At 45.5% G+C, this 15,419-nt stretch overlaps 3 protein-coding genes across 4 annotated transcripts; 2 read left to right on the forward strand and 1 right to left on the reverse strand.

Moving 5' to 3' along the window:
* Positions 1 to 385: 385 nt before the first annotated feature.
* On the reverse strand, positions 386 to 2,466 carry GABARAPL2 (GABA type A receptor associated protein like 2). Its single transcript, XM_081963421.1, has 4 exons — positions 2,321 to 2,466; positions 2,182 to 2,237; positions 1,632 to 1,804; positions 386 to 891 (listed from the first exon to the last, which is right to left on the reverse strand). Exons 1-4 carry the CDS (start codon positions 2,352 to 2,354, stop codon positions 801 to 803), a joined length of 354 nt encoding a protein of 117 aa, XP_081819547.1. The 5' UTR covers positions 2,355 to 2,466; the 3' UTR covers positions 386 to 800.
* TMEM231 (transmembrane protein 231) lies at positions 2,353 to 10,689 on the forward strand (the record flags this gene model as incomplete). Its single annotated transcript, XM_081963420.1, is given in 10 exon segments — positions 2,353 to 2,379; positions 2,381 to 2,443; positions 2,445 to 2,541; positions 2,544 to 2,687; positions 2,768 to 2,931; positions 3,137 to 3,265; positions 8,563 to 8,706; positions 9,701 to 9,782; positions 9,882 to 9,987; positions 10,400 to 10,689. Coding segments are annotated over 10 exon segments (1,125 nt in total). The 3' UTR covers positions 10,569 to 10,689.
* A 1,262-nt stretch (positions 10,690 to 11,951) lies between these two features.
* Positions 11,952 to 15,152, forward strand: LOC309397151 (carbohydrate sulfotransferase 5-like). 2 transcript variants are annotated; one of them, XM_081962912.1, is made up of 2 exons: positions 11,952 to 12,233; positions 13,233 to 15,152. In XM_081962912.1, exon 2 carries the CDS (start codon positions 13,405 to 13,407, stop codon positions 14,587 to 14,589), a length of 1,185 nt encoding a protein of 394 aa, XP_081819038.1. In that variant the 5' UTR covers positions 11,952 to 12,233; positions 13,233 to 13,404; the 3' UTR covers positions 14,590 to 15,152. The 2 variants fall into 2 exon arrangements, with proteins under 2 accessions (XP_081819038.1, XP_081819039.1); XM_081962913.1 differs by lacking the exon at positions 11,952 to 12,233 and adding an exon at positions 12,265 to 12,385.
* The last annotated feature ends 267 nt before the right edge of the window (positions 15,153 to 15,419 follow it).

Below are 15,419 nucleotides of genomic sequence, written 5' to 3' on the forward strand. Positions count from 1 at the left end.
TGGGCAGGCAATGGTTTCTCTTGACTCCATGGAAGTAAAAAAGTTGAAAGGATAGAAGACATATTGGAGAAAATTTATTAGGTTGCCAAGGAATGATACTGACCTGATGGTGCATAACCACAAATGAAACCAATTGCCTCACATAAGGGACAGAGTTTCACGCAGAGATACTATATTTAGAGTAAAATGATTGACTCTATTCAACTGAATCATTACAAATTTAAGAAGATTCTCCACTGCCTCCTATGGAAGTAAAAATAATTTTGCAATCTCTCTAGGGTATCCCTGAATGATTTTGTATTGTCTGAAAATGTCTTTTGTACCCTTATCTTACAATGCTATTTTATAAAAAAAGGAAAGCTGAATACATAGCAGTATTGCAAAATTTTTGTGACAGTAACTTTAATTGTTGCTTCTTAAGCAAAATTCAATAAAAGCAACACGCTAACCAAGATAAACATATAAGCATCCTTAGGGTATTACAGAAACTGCCATTTCTATGAAACTGTAATTATTAATTATGCTAATATTTAATTTCAAAATCCCTTTCCCATCATTAATTCTTATGGTTGCATCCGTATTTGAATAATGCCATTAAATATGTCCCAGCGCAAAGGATGTAATGAAATTTACAGCTATGGTTACACGTGTAATGGAAAAATAAATTTTTATAAATTACTAAGCTAACAAATAAAAATCTATCAATATATTAAATCAACCCAGTGACAAATGAAAAATGCCCCTCGGGGTCATGATGAAGAACAGGAGGCTATTTACAAAGCAGCAGCATGGAAATGAAATCAGAAACCAAAGGTGTTTTCTCCACTGTAAGCCACGTACAAGAAGCCATCCTCATCCTTCTCCTTCTCATAAAGCTGTCCCATAGTTAAACTGTAAGGGGAAAAAAGCAAGAAAGCCATCACGCACCAACCTAAACTGAAATGTGCCAATCGAAAAACTGGGTGGGTGGGTGGATGATAGTGAGGAATGAGTAGCCCTGCAAGACTAAGCTTTGCTGCCTGGTGAGCTTTGAAAGTATGCATTTAGATACCTTGTTAAACAAATCCATTAAATAAAGAGGATTAACCTTTTTCCCACAATAAATATAGTCTTCTCTTGACTGTAGAGAAACCACAGAGAGCAGAAATTTGAGATAATTAGCTCTTTTGTACTTTGGTGCAAAGTGGAAAAAAATTGGGAAGTGCAGTATAATAAAAATGGAAACTTGATAACAGCTTCCTTCAATTAACCCCTAACCCTAATCTGATTTTCAAGTACAAGGATTAGCAAGCTGTGTACATCCCACCCTGGTATCTCAGCTCCCACAATCTTATGCCACTAACTATATTGGCTAGAGCTAATAGCTTAGTCTCCATTATAAGTACTTTGTACAGGGATAGGGACATCAAAACAACAGAACCAAGCATGATTAATTACAGTGAAATATTAATAGAATTTAACATGAATGTCATCTAGGAAACATTAGCCCTAGCCAATTGAGAGAAGAAGTTTGTTCTACTTTAGGAAGTGGCTACATACACTATCCAAGATTTTATAGGACCACTCCACAATTTCTAGAAAGGACGACTTTTGTCCTATTACTACACATACACACACCTGCCCCACCTCACCTCGACTGGGGGACCGTCTTGTCTACAAAGAGAAATATGGCCTTCTCGGAGGGCAACTGGATCCGCTTCCTGATGATCCACATGAACTGAGCCACGGTTATGTCCGAGGGAACCAGGTACTTCCTCTTGTCGATGTCCACAATCTGGGATCCAGAGACCTTTTCCACGATCACCTGTATCGAGACGGAAAAAATTGATCTCGGCCAGCAGCCCCTTCAGCGCTTCCTTCAGCCCCGTCACGGAAGCGCCCGGAAGGGGAGACGAGCGGCTCTGGTCCCGCCTTTGCCCGAAAGAAACACGGGCGCGCCAGTCTTCCTAGGGACGACCGACAGGGGAAGGCTCCTGGCGCTTCCCGTTCCCTGGAAGAGAAGGGCCTGCCAGTCCTTGCGGAGCCCTCCGCCCCCCGGGAAGAGCCTGGCTCGGGGAGGAGCCTCCGGGAAATAACAAGGCCGCCGCCGCCGCCCGCCCTGGGCATGCCGGGGCCCCCTCGACCGCCCCCCGGGCGGCCTCTGCCCTCGAGCGAAGCCCGCTTCCCGTTCCGCCGACTCACCGGGACGCGGTCGGGGTACTTGGCCCGGATCTTGGCGGACTCCACGCACCGATGCTCTGCGGAGAAGGCCAGGAGAGCCGCGTCAGGCGCCCGAGCCGCCCCCCCCCCCGCCCCTTCCCTCACGGCGCGGCCCGCTTACCCAGCGCGTGGTCCTCCTTGAACATCCACTTCATGGTCGGGCGAGGCGGGCGAGCGGACGGGCGAGTCGGGCCTGCGATCCTCCAGCAGCTCCTCGGCAGCCGTAGCAGCCCTTCTGCGAACGGGGGGGGGGGGGGAGGGGCGGAACTTCCGCCGACGCTCACGCCGGCGCGCCCTCCGCCGCGGCGATTGGCTGGCAGGGCGGCGCGTCCGTCGCCGTGGAGACGGCGCCATGGCCTGGTTGGAGGTGGCTGCCGGCGGCGGGCGGCGCGCGCGGGCCCGGCTGTGCTCCTTGTCGGCGTTGGTGCTGCTGCTGCTGGGCGCGCTCACCTACGTGCCGCCCCTACTGGTCGCCTACCGGAGCCACGGTGGGTTCGGCGGAGGGGGCGCCCGCGCGGGACTGTCGGCCGCCCGCCCTCCGGTCTCACTCGCTCTCTGTCTCCGGCAGGCTTCTGGCTCTCGCGGAGCAGCTACGCCGAGCAGCCCAGCGTCCGCTTCCGGCACGAGGTGCTTCTGGCCGCGCTGACGGAGGGCGGCGGGCCGCTGGGCTGGAGTTCCTTCGCCGCCTGCAACCGCCTGCTGGGCGCCCGCCTGCGCATCCCGCTCGTCTCGGTACGGCGGGGATGGCCGGGCTGCTGCCGTGGCGGCGGGGACCGAGCCCCGTCCCGGAAAGCGCGTTCCTGCACGGGGTCGGGGGCCGCGTGGCTGCCTGGCAGCCATCCGTGGTGGCCAGCCCGGGCTTTGCTGAAGCTGCCTCTGCCCCGTCGAGGGAGGCGGGTTAGGGTTTGAGTCTCCCCATGTTTCTTCTGTGTTCCAGGCTCGGGAGGAAGACTCCGACCAAGATGGAGTGATGGACCTGCTGCGTTTCCGGCTGGAGCTTCCGCTGCTCCCCTCTGAACGGGTGGTGGGGATTCAGCTCCTGCTGACTTTCTCCTACGAGTTGCACGTGAGTGCGCTCAAGTGTCCCCAGCAGCCCTTTAGGCAGGAGGGCGCCAGGCTTGCTTTGGCCACGCCTTTTCCTGGTCTTCCTTTGAAGCAGAAGAGCGTTTCTGTCCCGTTAGGCGAGAGCTCGAGGCATTTAGCGAGACGGGCAGAAAATCTGCTTTGCTGACGAGGAACCTGTTGCACCCTTTAGTGCATCTAAATTAGCATTAAACATTAGTGAATCTACTTTTAAAAACATGTATTGATGTGCGGTATTGTTAATTATCAGAGGCTCTGGGTAACTAATGATCATTTCTCTCCTCCAAAGCAGAGTGATAAAGCAGAGCCAGTTTGGTCTGGCCGTGAAGGCTAGAAGCCAGGAGACGCTGAGTTCTAGTCCTGACATACAGTTGCAAGAAAAAGTATGTGAACCCCTTGGGATTACGTGGAGTTTTGCATGAATTGGTCATAAAATGTGCTCTCAACTTCATCTAAGTCACAACAATAGGAAATAATACTACACAAACATTAGATGTTGCCATGGTTTAATTGAACATAACATGTAAACATTCACAGTTCAGGGAGGAAAAAGTATGTGAACCGTTGGACTTAATAACTGGTTGACCCTCCTTTGGCAGCAATGACCTCAACCAAACGTTTCCTGTAGTTGCAGATCAAACTTGCACAACGATCTGGAGTAATTTTGGACCACTCCTCTTCACAAAACTGTTTCAGTGTAGCAATATTCTTGGGATGTCTGGTGTGAATCGCTCTCTTAAGGTCATGCCACAGCATTTCAATCGGGTTGAGGTCAGGACTCTGACTGGGCCACTCCAGAAGGGGTATTCTGTGCTGTTGAAGCCATTTTTTGTTGAATTACTTGTATGCTTTGGGTCATTGTCCTGTTGCATCACCCATCCTCTGCGGAGCTTCAGTTGGCGGACAGATGGTCGTACGTTTTCCTGCAAAATGTCTTGATAAACTCTGGAATTCATTTTCCCATCAATGACAACAATCCGTCCAGGCCCTGAGGTAGCAAAGCAGCCCCAAACCATGATGCTCCCTCCGCCATTTTTTACAGTGGGGATGAGGTTTTGATGTTGGTGTGCTGTGCCTTTTTTTCTCCACACATAGTGGTGTGTGTTTTTCCCAAAGAACTCGATTTTGGTTTCATCTGTCCACAGTATATTTTGCCAGTAGTGCTGTGGAACATCCAGGTGCTCTTTTGCAAACTTCAAACGTGCTGCACTATTTTTTTTGGACAGCAATGGCTTTCTCCGTGGTGTCCTCCCACGTACTCCATTCTTGTTTAATGTTTTCCTTATTGTAGATGTGTCAACAAAAATGTTAGCATGTGCCAGAGATTTCTGTAGGTCTTTAGCTGACACTCTAGGATTCTTCTTTACCTCATGAAGCATTCTGCGCTGTGCTCTTGCAGTCATTTTTACAGGACGACCACGCCTAGGGAGAGTAGGAACAGTGCTAAACTTTTTCCATTTGTAGACAGTCTGTCTTACCGTGGACACATGAACATCAAGGCTTTTGGAGATACTTTTGTAACCCTTTCCAGCTTCATGCAAGTCAACAATTCTTGATCGTAGGTCTTCTAAGAGCTCTTTTCTGCGAGGCATGGTTCACATCAGACAGTGCTTCTTGAAACCAGTAACCCCAAAACAGGTGTGTGTTTTTAAACGGCAGGACAGCTGTCAGCAACACATCCAATATCATCACACTGATTGGAGTCAAGGTTGGCTCACTCCTGGCTCCAATTAGCTCTTGGAGAAGTCATTAGGCTAGGGACTCACATACTTTTTCCTCCCTGCACTGTGAATGTTTACATGTTATGTTCAATTAAACCATGGCAACATCTAACGCAGCGATGACAAACCTTTTTTGGCTCGCGTGCCATAAGTGGGGGAAGCACAGGGGGGTAGTGTGCGGGCGTGCCGCACCCATAATGCAATGCGCGACCCCCCAGTGCGCATGCGTGCACTACAGGCGTGACCCCCCATTTTTACATGCTTTTTTCGCCCTTCCCAGGCTCCATGGGCTTTATAGGAGCCTGGGGAGGGCGAAAACAGCCTCCACCCCCCACCCCGGATGCCCTCCGGAGGCGGCAGGGAAGCCTCCAGACAGTCCCTGAAGCCTTTGGAGCGCGCCGAATGCTTAAAACGACCCTCTGAGCAAACCGGAAGTCACTTCCGGTTTGCTCGGGGGATCATTTTGAGCACTCCGAAGGCTTCAGGGACTGTCTGGAGGCTTCCCTGACGCCTCCAGAGGGAGTATTGGTGGGCGGGGGAAGGCTGTTTTTGCCCTCCCCAGGCTCCTATAAAGCCTCTGGAGCCTGGGGAGGGCGAAAAATGGCTTTAAAAAAGTGTGAATTCAGCTGGCCAGCGCGCACATGCGCACTGGCCAGCTGACAGGGCAGCGCCTTGCGTGCCCTGACAAATGGCTCTGCGTGCCACCTGTGGCACGCGCGCCATAGCTTCGCCATCACTGATCTAATGTTTGTGTAGTATTATTTTCAGCAGACTGTGTTTTTCTATTGTTGTGACTTAGATGAAGTTGAGAGCACATTTTATGACCAATTCATGCAAAACTCCACGTAATCCCAAGGGGTTCACATACTTTTTCTTGCAACTGTAGGCACAAAAGCTGGCTGGGTGACTTTGGGCCGGTCGCTGTCTCAGCCCAACTTACCTAATAGGGTATTTCTTATGGAGAAAATAGGAGGAGGAAGGAGTATTGTGTCTGTTGGCTGCCTGGAGTTATTTATAAACATTATAAAGGTGGGATATAAATAAAATTATGTAGAGTGCAGATCTGGATAGAAACTGAGCAGGTAGATGAATGGTTACAGTACTCAGGATACTCAGTTTGAGAAAAGATTGGATATGCCACAGGGGTCGGTCCTCTCGCCACTCCTGTTCAACACATACATGAAGCCGCTGGGTGAGATCATCCGTGGTTTCGGGGTGGGATATCATCTGTACGCTGATGATACTCAGCTGTACATTTCCACCCCGAACCACCCCAATGAGGCCGTCGAAGTGATGTCCCGGTGTGTGGAAGCCGTACGGGTCTGGATGGATGACAACCGACTCAGGCTCAACCCTTCCAAGACGAAGTGGCTGTGGGTTCCGGCTCCCCGGTTCAACCAGATAATTCCATCTCTGGCCATTGGGGGCATTCAACTCGCCCCCGTGGAGCGGGCGCGCAATTTGGGCGTCCTCCTGGATGCCAGGCTGTCCATGGATGAACATGTGACAGCCGTGGCCAGGGGGGCGTTCCACCAGGTTCGCCTGGTGCGCCAATTGCGCCCCCTATTGGACCGGGACGCCCTACGGACAGTCACCCATGCGCTGGTGACGTCTCGCCTGGACTACTGTAACGCTCTCTACATGGGGCTTCCCTTGAAATGCACTCGGAGACTGCAGTTGGTCCAGAATGCGGCCCCGCGTGTGATTATGGGGAGTACCAAGTACTCCCATGTGACACCTCTCCTGCGCGAGCTGCACTGGCTTCCTGTGGTCTATCGAGTGCGTTTCAAGGTCTTGATTACGATCTTTAAAGCGCTCCATGGCTCAGGACCTAGTTACCTGCGGGATCGTATTCTGCCCCATACATCCCTACGACCCATCCGCTCGCACAGAGAGGGACTTCTCCAGGTGCCGTCCACCAGACAGTGCCATGGGGTGGCGCCTAGGAGCAGAGCCTTCTCTGTGGCGGGCCCAGCCCTGTGGAATGACCTCCCCCCGGATATTAGGACCACTACTGACCTCCGCTCCTTCCGTGTTAAGCTCAAGACCCACCTTTTCCAAATAGCTGGCCTGGCTCAACCATACCTTCTTAACGCTCCTGATGGGTTTTTTAATTTAGTAATTTTATTTAAGGGGATTTTAAATTGTGTTTTTAATTGTGTTTTTAATTGTCTTTCACTTATAAGTCAACTCTCCTCCATGTACATATGTATATGTCTCTGTTCTTTTTGTATATATATTTGTCTTATGTGTATTTTTATCCGTTTTGATTGTACGCCACCCCGAGTCCTTCGGGAGAGGGTTGCGGCTAATCAAATAAAATTATTATTATTATTATTATTATTATTATTATTATTATTATTATTATTATTATTATTATTATACGTATCAACGCATAATCTAGGAAAAATGAACATGGGAGCATTTTTCACAGAATACTGAAATGTTTTCGTGTAATAAAATTGAATAGTGGAAAAATTAGGATGGCTATATGGAACCCTATTGATTGGTGCCAATTTGGGTGGTTTAAAAGGCAATCACATTTATAGAGTGCATTGTTTCCTATGTATAATGCAGCAGTGGGTTGTTGGAAGAAATGTCCTTCTGGGTTCGGCTCCAAGTGGGGAAAAAGACACTGGAGACATGGAGGCTGCTTGGAAAGATGGTTTTAATGGTGGACAGGACCGCATGGCTTGAGTCCTGAACAGAAAAGGTGATCACATGCTTCAATGTTGGTGGAGAAGAAGAGAAGGGCAGAGAAGAGGAAGAGAAGACAGAGAGAAAAAGGGCTTGCAGGGCTTTTTATAATCTGTTCTGTCCCACCTATCTGTTTCCTGTTCCTGTGTAAGAAATGTATTCTGATTGGTTGCCAGACTCCCATGGGCCCATGCAAGGGCAACCCTCTAGGTCTAGGGTGAGTTTTGAATTCAGGTTTGATTGAGTTTAGATGCCATGTGGTCAGTTGAGTAAAAGGCAATATTATCCTGCCTTAATCCCATCACAGCTGAAGAGGAGAACTCTTTATTATGTAAAGTGGACTAGCTTGGCCTTCTTAATGGCCCATTGACAAAGTGGGGATGGGCAGGAAGCTGCAGGAATTTAGTTTTTTAAAATGTGTTTCTCCCTTTTTCACATCCAGGAAAATATAATATTCTGCCTTATCAATATTTCCTAGATATTTCATTTTCCTGGGAGAGGGCTGGGTGATAACTTCCTACAGGGTGTTGTATACACAGTGTATCTAAATGCTGCTTGTGAGGAAATGTGCAGTTCTGTTCATGTCCTATGTTGAGTTTGCCTTGTGATTGGTATTGAAATAGAAATGCTGTGGATTGTACATCTTTTAAAATGTCATTACACCATAAATTTAAAAATTGCAACTACTTATATTTTTTTCAGATTCTTTAAATCTTTGGGAATTCTTTATATAGCTGCTTGGTCTAACTACTAGACTGTACATTTCTCAGTAATTCTAATTCTAATTTTTGTGATGTCATCCTAAAATTGTGGTGTAAACTCTCCCCCCATCTTTCTGGTTTATTTGCTGCTTTCATTTCAGAGAATATCCACCTTTGTGATGCAGGGCATGGCTTTTTTACAGTCTTTTTCCCCTGTGCCAGGATCACAGGTATTTGTAAACGGAGATCTCAAACTTCATCAGAGGCAACCCCTTCACCATGCTGGGCTGGATAGCAGATATAATGTGAGTGATGTCCTCCCCATCTCACTTTCTTCAGTCAGTTCTATTGTCCTTTGCCTATTTTTTCTTCTGCAACTGCTGTGGCTGAAGTCATATATTGCATTCAGTAGATTCTGTTTAAGAAATTTGTGTTGCTAAGCAAGTATGAAAATTCTATAAAATCTAAGGAGATGTCAGAAAATAAAGGCCATATGGAGGCAAGTTACAGCAAAAGCTGTGATCCTGTTTGAAATTTTGACCTGATTTTTTTCAGAATGTTTATTGATAATAACTGTTGTCTTGTGTACAGGTAGTCCTTGTTTAGTGATCACAATTGGGACTGGTTGTTAAGCGAAGCAGTAGCTAAGCGAAACTGAGTATGATTACAATCTTACTTCAGCTTTCCTTTTTTTAAATGTTAATTTCAAAGATTAAAAACTGTAGGGGAAAAAGTATTGCTAGATGCAAAATTAAAAAGAAAGCAAACCCATAAAAACATATAATCTTCCTCCTTAAAAAGAATGTTATTTGGATGCATACATTTGCATCTACATATAATCTTGCTTTTGCTTATTCATTAAAATTCCAAGGTAAGAGTTTGATAATATTAAATTGACTACATGACAAGTGTGGCTTTTGGGATTTTTCTTATACAAAACAATTGTCTTAAAATAACCATACAGGAGGATACCTTAGTTGAAAGGAAGCATATAAATAAAAATACATATATATGTATATAAAACAAATTCAAAGTATTTGGTTTTATGAATATTATTAGTATATGTTTGGTCAATTAGCAATTTACAAGATTCTGAGCAATTAAGAAAGCTTTGTGTTTATATGAAAACAAGTTTTCTTTTTACCCAGTAGCGTATAAGAATACAAATTAATCCAACATAGAAATCTGTATGGTATCATAACACTTGGTATATGCTTAAAAGTATTCACCATGCGTTCTGATGTAAATTAATAATTAGTAAGATCCTGTGTCCAATACAAAATTCTCTCACTATGACAGGTATCTGTGATCAATAGTACAAGTCCTTTTGCCCAAGACTATGATTTTGTGAACATCGTTGAAACATATCAGAAGAGGAATGGTGAGTTTTCCCAGAGGTTCTAGGTTTTCATACGCAAAACTTTTCTGGCCTTTCTCAGATCACTTGGCTTAAAATTAATTAGATTTTTTTCCTTTACAGTTACAACAGTTTTGGCTGGTCCCAGTCCCATTTGGGTGACTGGAAGATCACGAGATCAACCATTTGTGATCCAGGCCTTCATCCATTATCCGATGGAATTGATTGTATATCCTTTGGCTACCAGTTGGTGACGGTTGTTGGTTTTTTTGAATGATGGTTTATGGCACTTGGCCTCAGTCACTAATACAGCTGTGGCCATTGTATCAAGACTTGTAGCTTGCCTAACATTAGGTAGCCGTGTTAGAAAAATGCCACGAAACTCAAACAGGATGTATCTCTAGAGAATGTTTCTAGCATTTTTTAAAAAAAAGCTTAGAAGTTTTATGGTACATTTTATATTGGCCTGCTGGGGGAAAGGAGACCTTGGGGGTTCTCATTTCTTGACTGTCCCTGGCCACTCTTGGGGGAAGGCGGGATGCTTCCCAGTTCATACAACTAGCCAAAAGAATGGGAAGTGCACACCCTTGCCTTTGTATGAAGATGCTTCAGATTCCAAATACTCCTTGACTTTTTAGTACATATCAGCCAGGCTTCTGGGAGATGATGAAGTTTGCCTGGATACAGTACATTAGCATCCTCCTGATTTTTTTGTGGATTTTTGAAAGAATTAAAATCTTTCTTCTTCAAAATCAAGTGCTGAACACAGTGCTTCCCCCGCTGCAATCCTATAAAGAGCACAAATCCTGACCAAACCTGCACAGAGAAAGAACTTTGCTCTCAGTGGCCTCCACTGCTTTGCATTTGGAAGAGGAGGCTTTCCACGGGTTGTGTTTATATATTATTTTGTAAAGTTTATCAGTATAGAGTTTGTTTCCTGTCCTATTTTCAGAAATCTGTTTGTTATTATAGTCTATCAGTTGGCGAATCAACCATAATCAATACCGTGACAAGATAAACAATTTAATGAAAGTTATACAAATGAGTTTTATTGTAAGTACATAACTGAATCCCAATCTTGATGGCAAAGTCCTCTAGAAGGAATGAACTACAGAAACAAAAAGAGAACTCCAGCCTTGATTTTCTCTACAAGAATACTGAAATAAAGAATGCCCTTTTCCTTTCCGTTTGCAAAATCCCAAGGAGAAAATTAAGGGAATAAGGGTGATCATCAGCTAGGACAGGGGTGTCCAAACTTGGCAACTTTAAGACTTGTGGACTTCAACTCCCAGAATTCCCCAGCCAGTAGAGCTTGAGCTAGGAGCTGCTGCTGTTCCAGAAAGCTTGATTTCTTTCATCTGGCATGCAAGTCCAATGAACCACGCCAGATAAATGGATAGGGAGGGAAACTTTTATAGGCAAATAAAAGGGTTACTCCAAAGCAAGTTCCAATTGGGTGCACCCTGCTTGGAGCAGACCTTTTATACAATTTTGAAAGGCGTTCATTGTCATGGGAACACATAACATCATTGACCAGTCATTAAGAGCAATATCACGCATACATATTCAGTGGGCATAGTAACTCAGTTTAACTAAAGGTTACAAGGTACCTTAAAGGGTAGGTTGAGACCTTTGTCTTATAAATCTTACCAGTAACAACATTGCTAACTTGGTGCCAGGTCATCATTTTAGGGAACCAAGGATTCTTGAACAGGAAGGCAGATGGTTTTTAACTTAGTGTTATTTCTGCCTATAAAAACCTAACTGCATAATGATTATCTTTTGAAAACAGTGCCACAAAATTTTATTTTCACGCATGCTGGTTAGTGTACATTTAAAGTGGCAAAGTGTTTATTCTGCATTCTGTATTCTATTCTTATTCTTATTATATTAAAACATTTCAATCAATTGCAAGTTGAGGCCAGGTTCCATCCTTATCCCTTTGCGCTAAGCAATAAAGAGCACCTTCATATGTGTTTGTTAACATACAAACGTAAGGCTAAATAAATTGGGCCATGGGCCACCTTTCCGCTTTTGCCAAACTTCCTCATCCCTTGCAAACATCAGCAATAAAGAGAAAAGCAGAACTTCTCCCACAGAACGTTTAGTGTCACCTGGGGAAGCTGCTTTGTGGATTTAAGGACACGGGTGTGGGAAGCTTCCTTTTCTCAACTGGCTCTAAGGCTTCTCGGCACTGAGAGGTTTCGCTGAGACGGTGGGACTGCAGGGAGGGAGGCTGTCCATTGGGCACTGCAGCCGGCCACCCCTCCAGGAGGGAAGAAGCGGCCCACCGCCTCCACCCTCCGTAGGGCCAGTCCCTGATTGGCGCCTCCCCCCCCCCCACCTCCGCAGCCGTAGAGGAAAAGCCACGTCTGAATGCCGCTCATTGTATGCGGAGCCGGCGCCGCAGCCTCACCCTCCTGCCGCCTCCGGGCTAGCTGCGACCTCTTTAATCGCCCGCCGGCAGATACTGAGGTTAGGGGCCGGGATGGGCTGGTGCCGGGCGGGTGTAGCGGCTGGAAAAGAGGCTGCGATTTCAGGTGTCGGGATGAGCGACGGTCGTGGTGCGCCCTCTTTCTCCGACCGGGACGCGAAGCTTCTTGCCCGCGGGTATCTCCATCAGCTAGGTTAGCAGTTGCGCTGGCGGACAGTCGCGCCCGCAGTACCGGGCGCCATGCAAACCCGGAGGGCACGGGGGCCGAGCGTCTGAGCAGGGAGCGGGAAGAGCGTCCGCACCGGCGCCTTGGTATCGGCCGGCACAATTCTCAACAGCTGCGCTATTGCAAGCCCGGAATCCTCCCCCCCCCCCGCCTCCGCTCCGCGATTTTAGGCTAAATTCCAGGGCCGGGCGGGGCCGAGCTCCGAAGCCCAAACCTAGTGGGAACGGCTGCAGTTAAAACGAGCTCCCTCCCTTCGAAAGCAGTTGTGGAGAGATTTTTGGCAAGAACAGGAAATAATTTTTCCCAATAGCCCTTAGACTTATATACGGCTTCACAGTGCTTTCCAGCCCTCACTAAGCACTTTACAGAGTCAGCCTCTTGCCCCCAATAATCTGGGTCTTCATTTCACCCACCTGGGAGGGATGGAAAGCTGAGTCAACCTTAAACCGGTCAGCATGGAAGGAATCAAACTCCTGGCAATGTGAGCAGAGTTACCCTGCAATACTACATTCTAACCCATCTTGTACCCAAGAAAATGTTTCTTGTAAAAATCTTCTTGTACCCAAAGAGCAATGATTTCCCTTTTGTATTTTACTTGCTTTATGCGAGTTTTAAAGGAAGCCTGAAACCCAAACTCTTAAATTTCTCCACTCCTGCAATATTAGAGAGAGGCTGAATTCTGTCCATATGAGTTTTAAGGCTGTGTAGAGGAAAATATACTTCCATTGTTTCTAGAGTAAATAATGCATATAAATTGGAATAGCAGAATTATTATCTAACTTGTTTATTAATACTCCATACACGTTTCTTTTAGCTTTTCTCATCATTGTGGATCCATGGCACGGTAATCTGGGATTCTCCATCATTTATCCACCCCCAATCTGTAATTTGTAAAACTGCTAAAGCTTAATTCCATCAAACTGATGCTTTAAAAAGTGGCGATCACCTTCTCTCCATCATTCCGGTCATACTCAGCTTCACCCAGGATGCTGAGGCTCCGCCTTTCTAATGCCACAGTTGCAATTATCTTGGCAATCCAGACAGGATTCCTAGTCTTTCTATATACTCAACAAGGTGGCTTCATTCCTCAGTCTCTGGAAAAACCTGCCCAGGTGCACATCCTCATCCTTTCCTCTTGGAGGTCAGGCTCTTCCTTTGTGGGGCAACTCTTCAGTCAGCATCCCAATGTCTTCTATCTAATGGAACCAGCCTGGCACGTGTGGGCAACCATGTACCAAAACAGCGCCACGGTCTTGCACATGGCAGTGCGTGATCTCATCCGGTCTGTCTTCAAATGTGACATGTCAGTGTTTGAGGCCTACATGCCCTGGAAGAGAAACAGAAATTTGTCTGATCTGTTCCAGTGGGCTGTGAGCCGGGCATTATGCACAGCGCCTGCTTGTGAATTCTTTCAACGGACTGATATTACTGGGGAAAGTGCTTGCAAAACTATCTGCGGCAAGTATCCTTTCAGTAAAGCGGAAGAGGCCTGCAAAACCTATAGCCATGTTGTCCTAAAGGAAGTCCGTTTCTTTGACCTCAAAGTCCTCTACCCACTCCTTGCTGACCCCTCCCTGAACCTCAAAATCATACATCTGGTCCGTGACCCCAGGGCTGTCCTGAAGTCTCGGGAACAAGCTGCCAAAGCCCTTGCCCGGGACAATGGAATAATTCTGGGCGTAAATAGCAGCAGAGCGGGTGACAGTGGCTTTAAAGTCCTGCAGGAGATTTGTAGAAGCCACATTCAGATCTATGAAACAGCTAGTCAGAAGCCTCCATTATTTTTAAAAGATCGTTATTTATTGATCCGATTTGAAGACATTGTACGGGATCCTTTAATGGAAATTACTGCAATGTATACATTTACAGATCTTCCATTGACCCAGAAACTTGAAAATTGGATCTATAATATTACACACGGACAAGGACCAAGTAAGAAGAAAGAAGCTTTCCAGATCACTTCCCGAGACGCACTCAATGTTTCCCAGGCATGGAGAAATGTTCTTTCATTCCAGAAAGTCCAAAAAGTGCAAGAAGTTTGTAGAGGTGCTTTAAATATACTCGGTTATCAATTTGTAAATTCTGAGAAAGAGCAGAAAGATTTGTCTTTAGATCTAATATTACCAAATCGGAGAACCCAATTTCGCTGGGCATTGTTTCGTGAAAACTAATTCAAATATTCCCTTGTTCATTTATCAAATACCTTGAAAAGATTTATTGGTTTCAGTACATCAGAGTTATCTTAGAACTTCATTTTATCAAACCAAGGAACTGTTATTTGTTTTGTTTTTTCAAATGAATAACGCATAACTTCCAGACAATTTTTCATCTGCGCGTGGTTATAATTTTGATACGCTACCAAACGCCTTCTTGCTTTTTGTTTTTCTAAGCATTATTTCATATACAGGACAGTAATATTACCGATAAAGACTCATGCTTGGTTGGAGGGGTTGGGCATTTGTCGCTCTGAAATGTTTATGCACTCAAACCTCTACACGCCCCAGAGAATAACTGGAATAGAAACCCAGCAATTGGAAGGATTTATTTCATTGTATATTTTTAAAAACTGTATTTCCTTTATTTGTGTACCCCAACATGCCAGAGCTCTAAAATTGTCTCTGCATTTATTATACTCCTATTTTTTTGAATACGGGCATCCCTGATTATTTGTAATAGTGAGGATTAAAAGTATGAAAAATAAATAGAAAATGTAATTGTTTTGCTATCTAGTTGGAAATCAATATTCTTGGGCATCTTTTTATCATATTGAAAGTAGCATTATCCCGCACCGGGCAGATGAATGTTACAAATGTGTGCAGTTTAATATCAATCTTAAATGTTGGAATAAATTACAAACGAGAAGCTTGGCAATGAAGCTTCCCAAGAGTTCTAAAGTTCTAAAGTGAAACCTGCGAAATTGATTCCAGATCAAAACCAATGGAAACACACACGCACACACCCACCCTTGCATTTATCTTTCAGTTTTAGCCAGCCCCCAACA

This window comes from Natrix helvetica (genome assembly GCF_964273705.1).
Source record: "Natrix helvetica genome assembly, chromosome: 10".
Classification (NCBI taxonomy): domain Eukaryota; kingdom Metazoa; phylum Chordata; class Lepidosauria; order Squamata; family Natricidae; genus Natrix; species Natrix helvetica.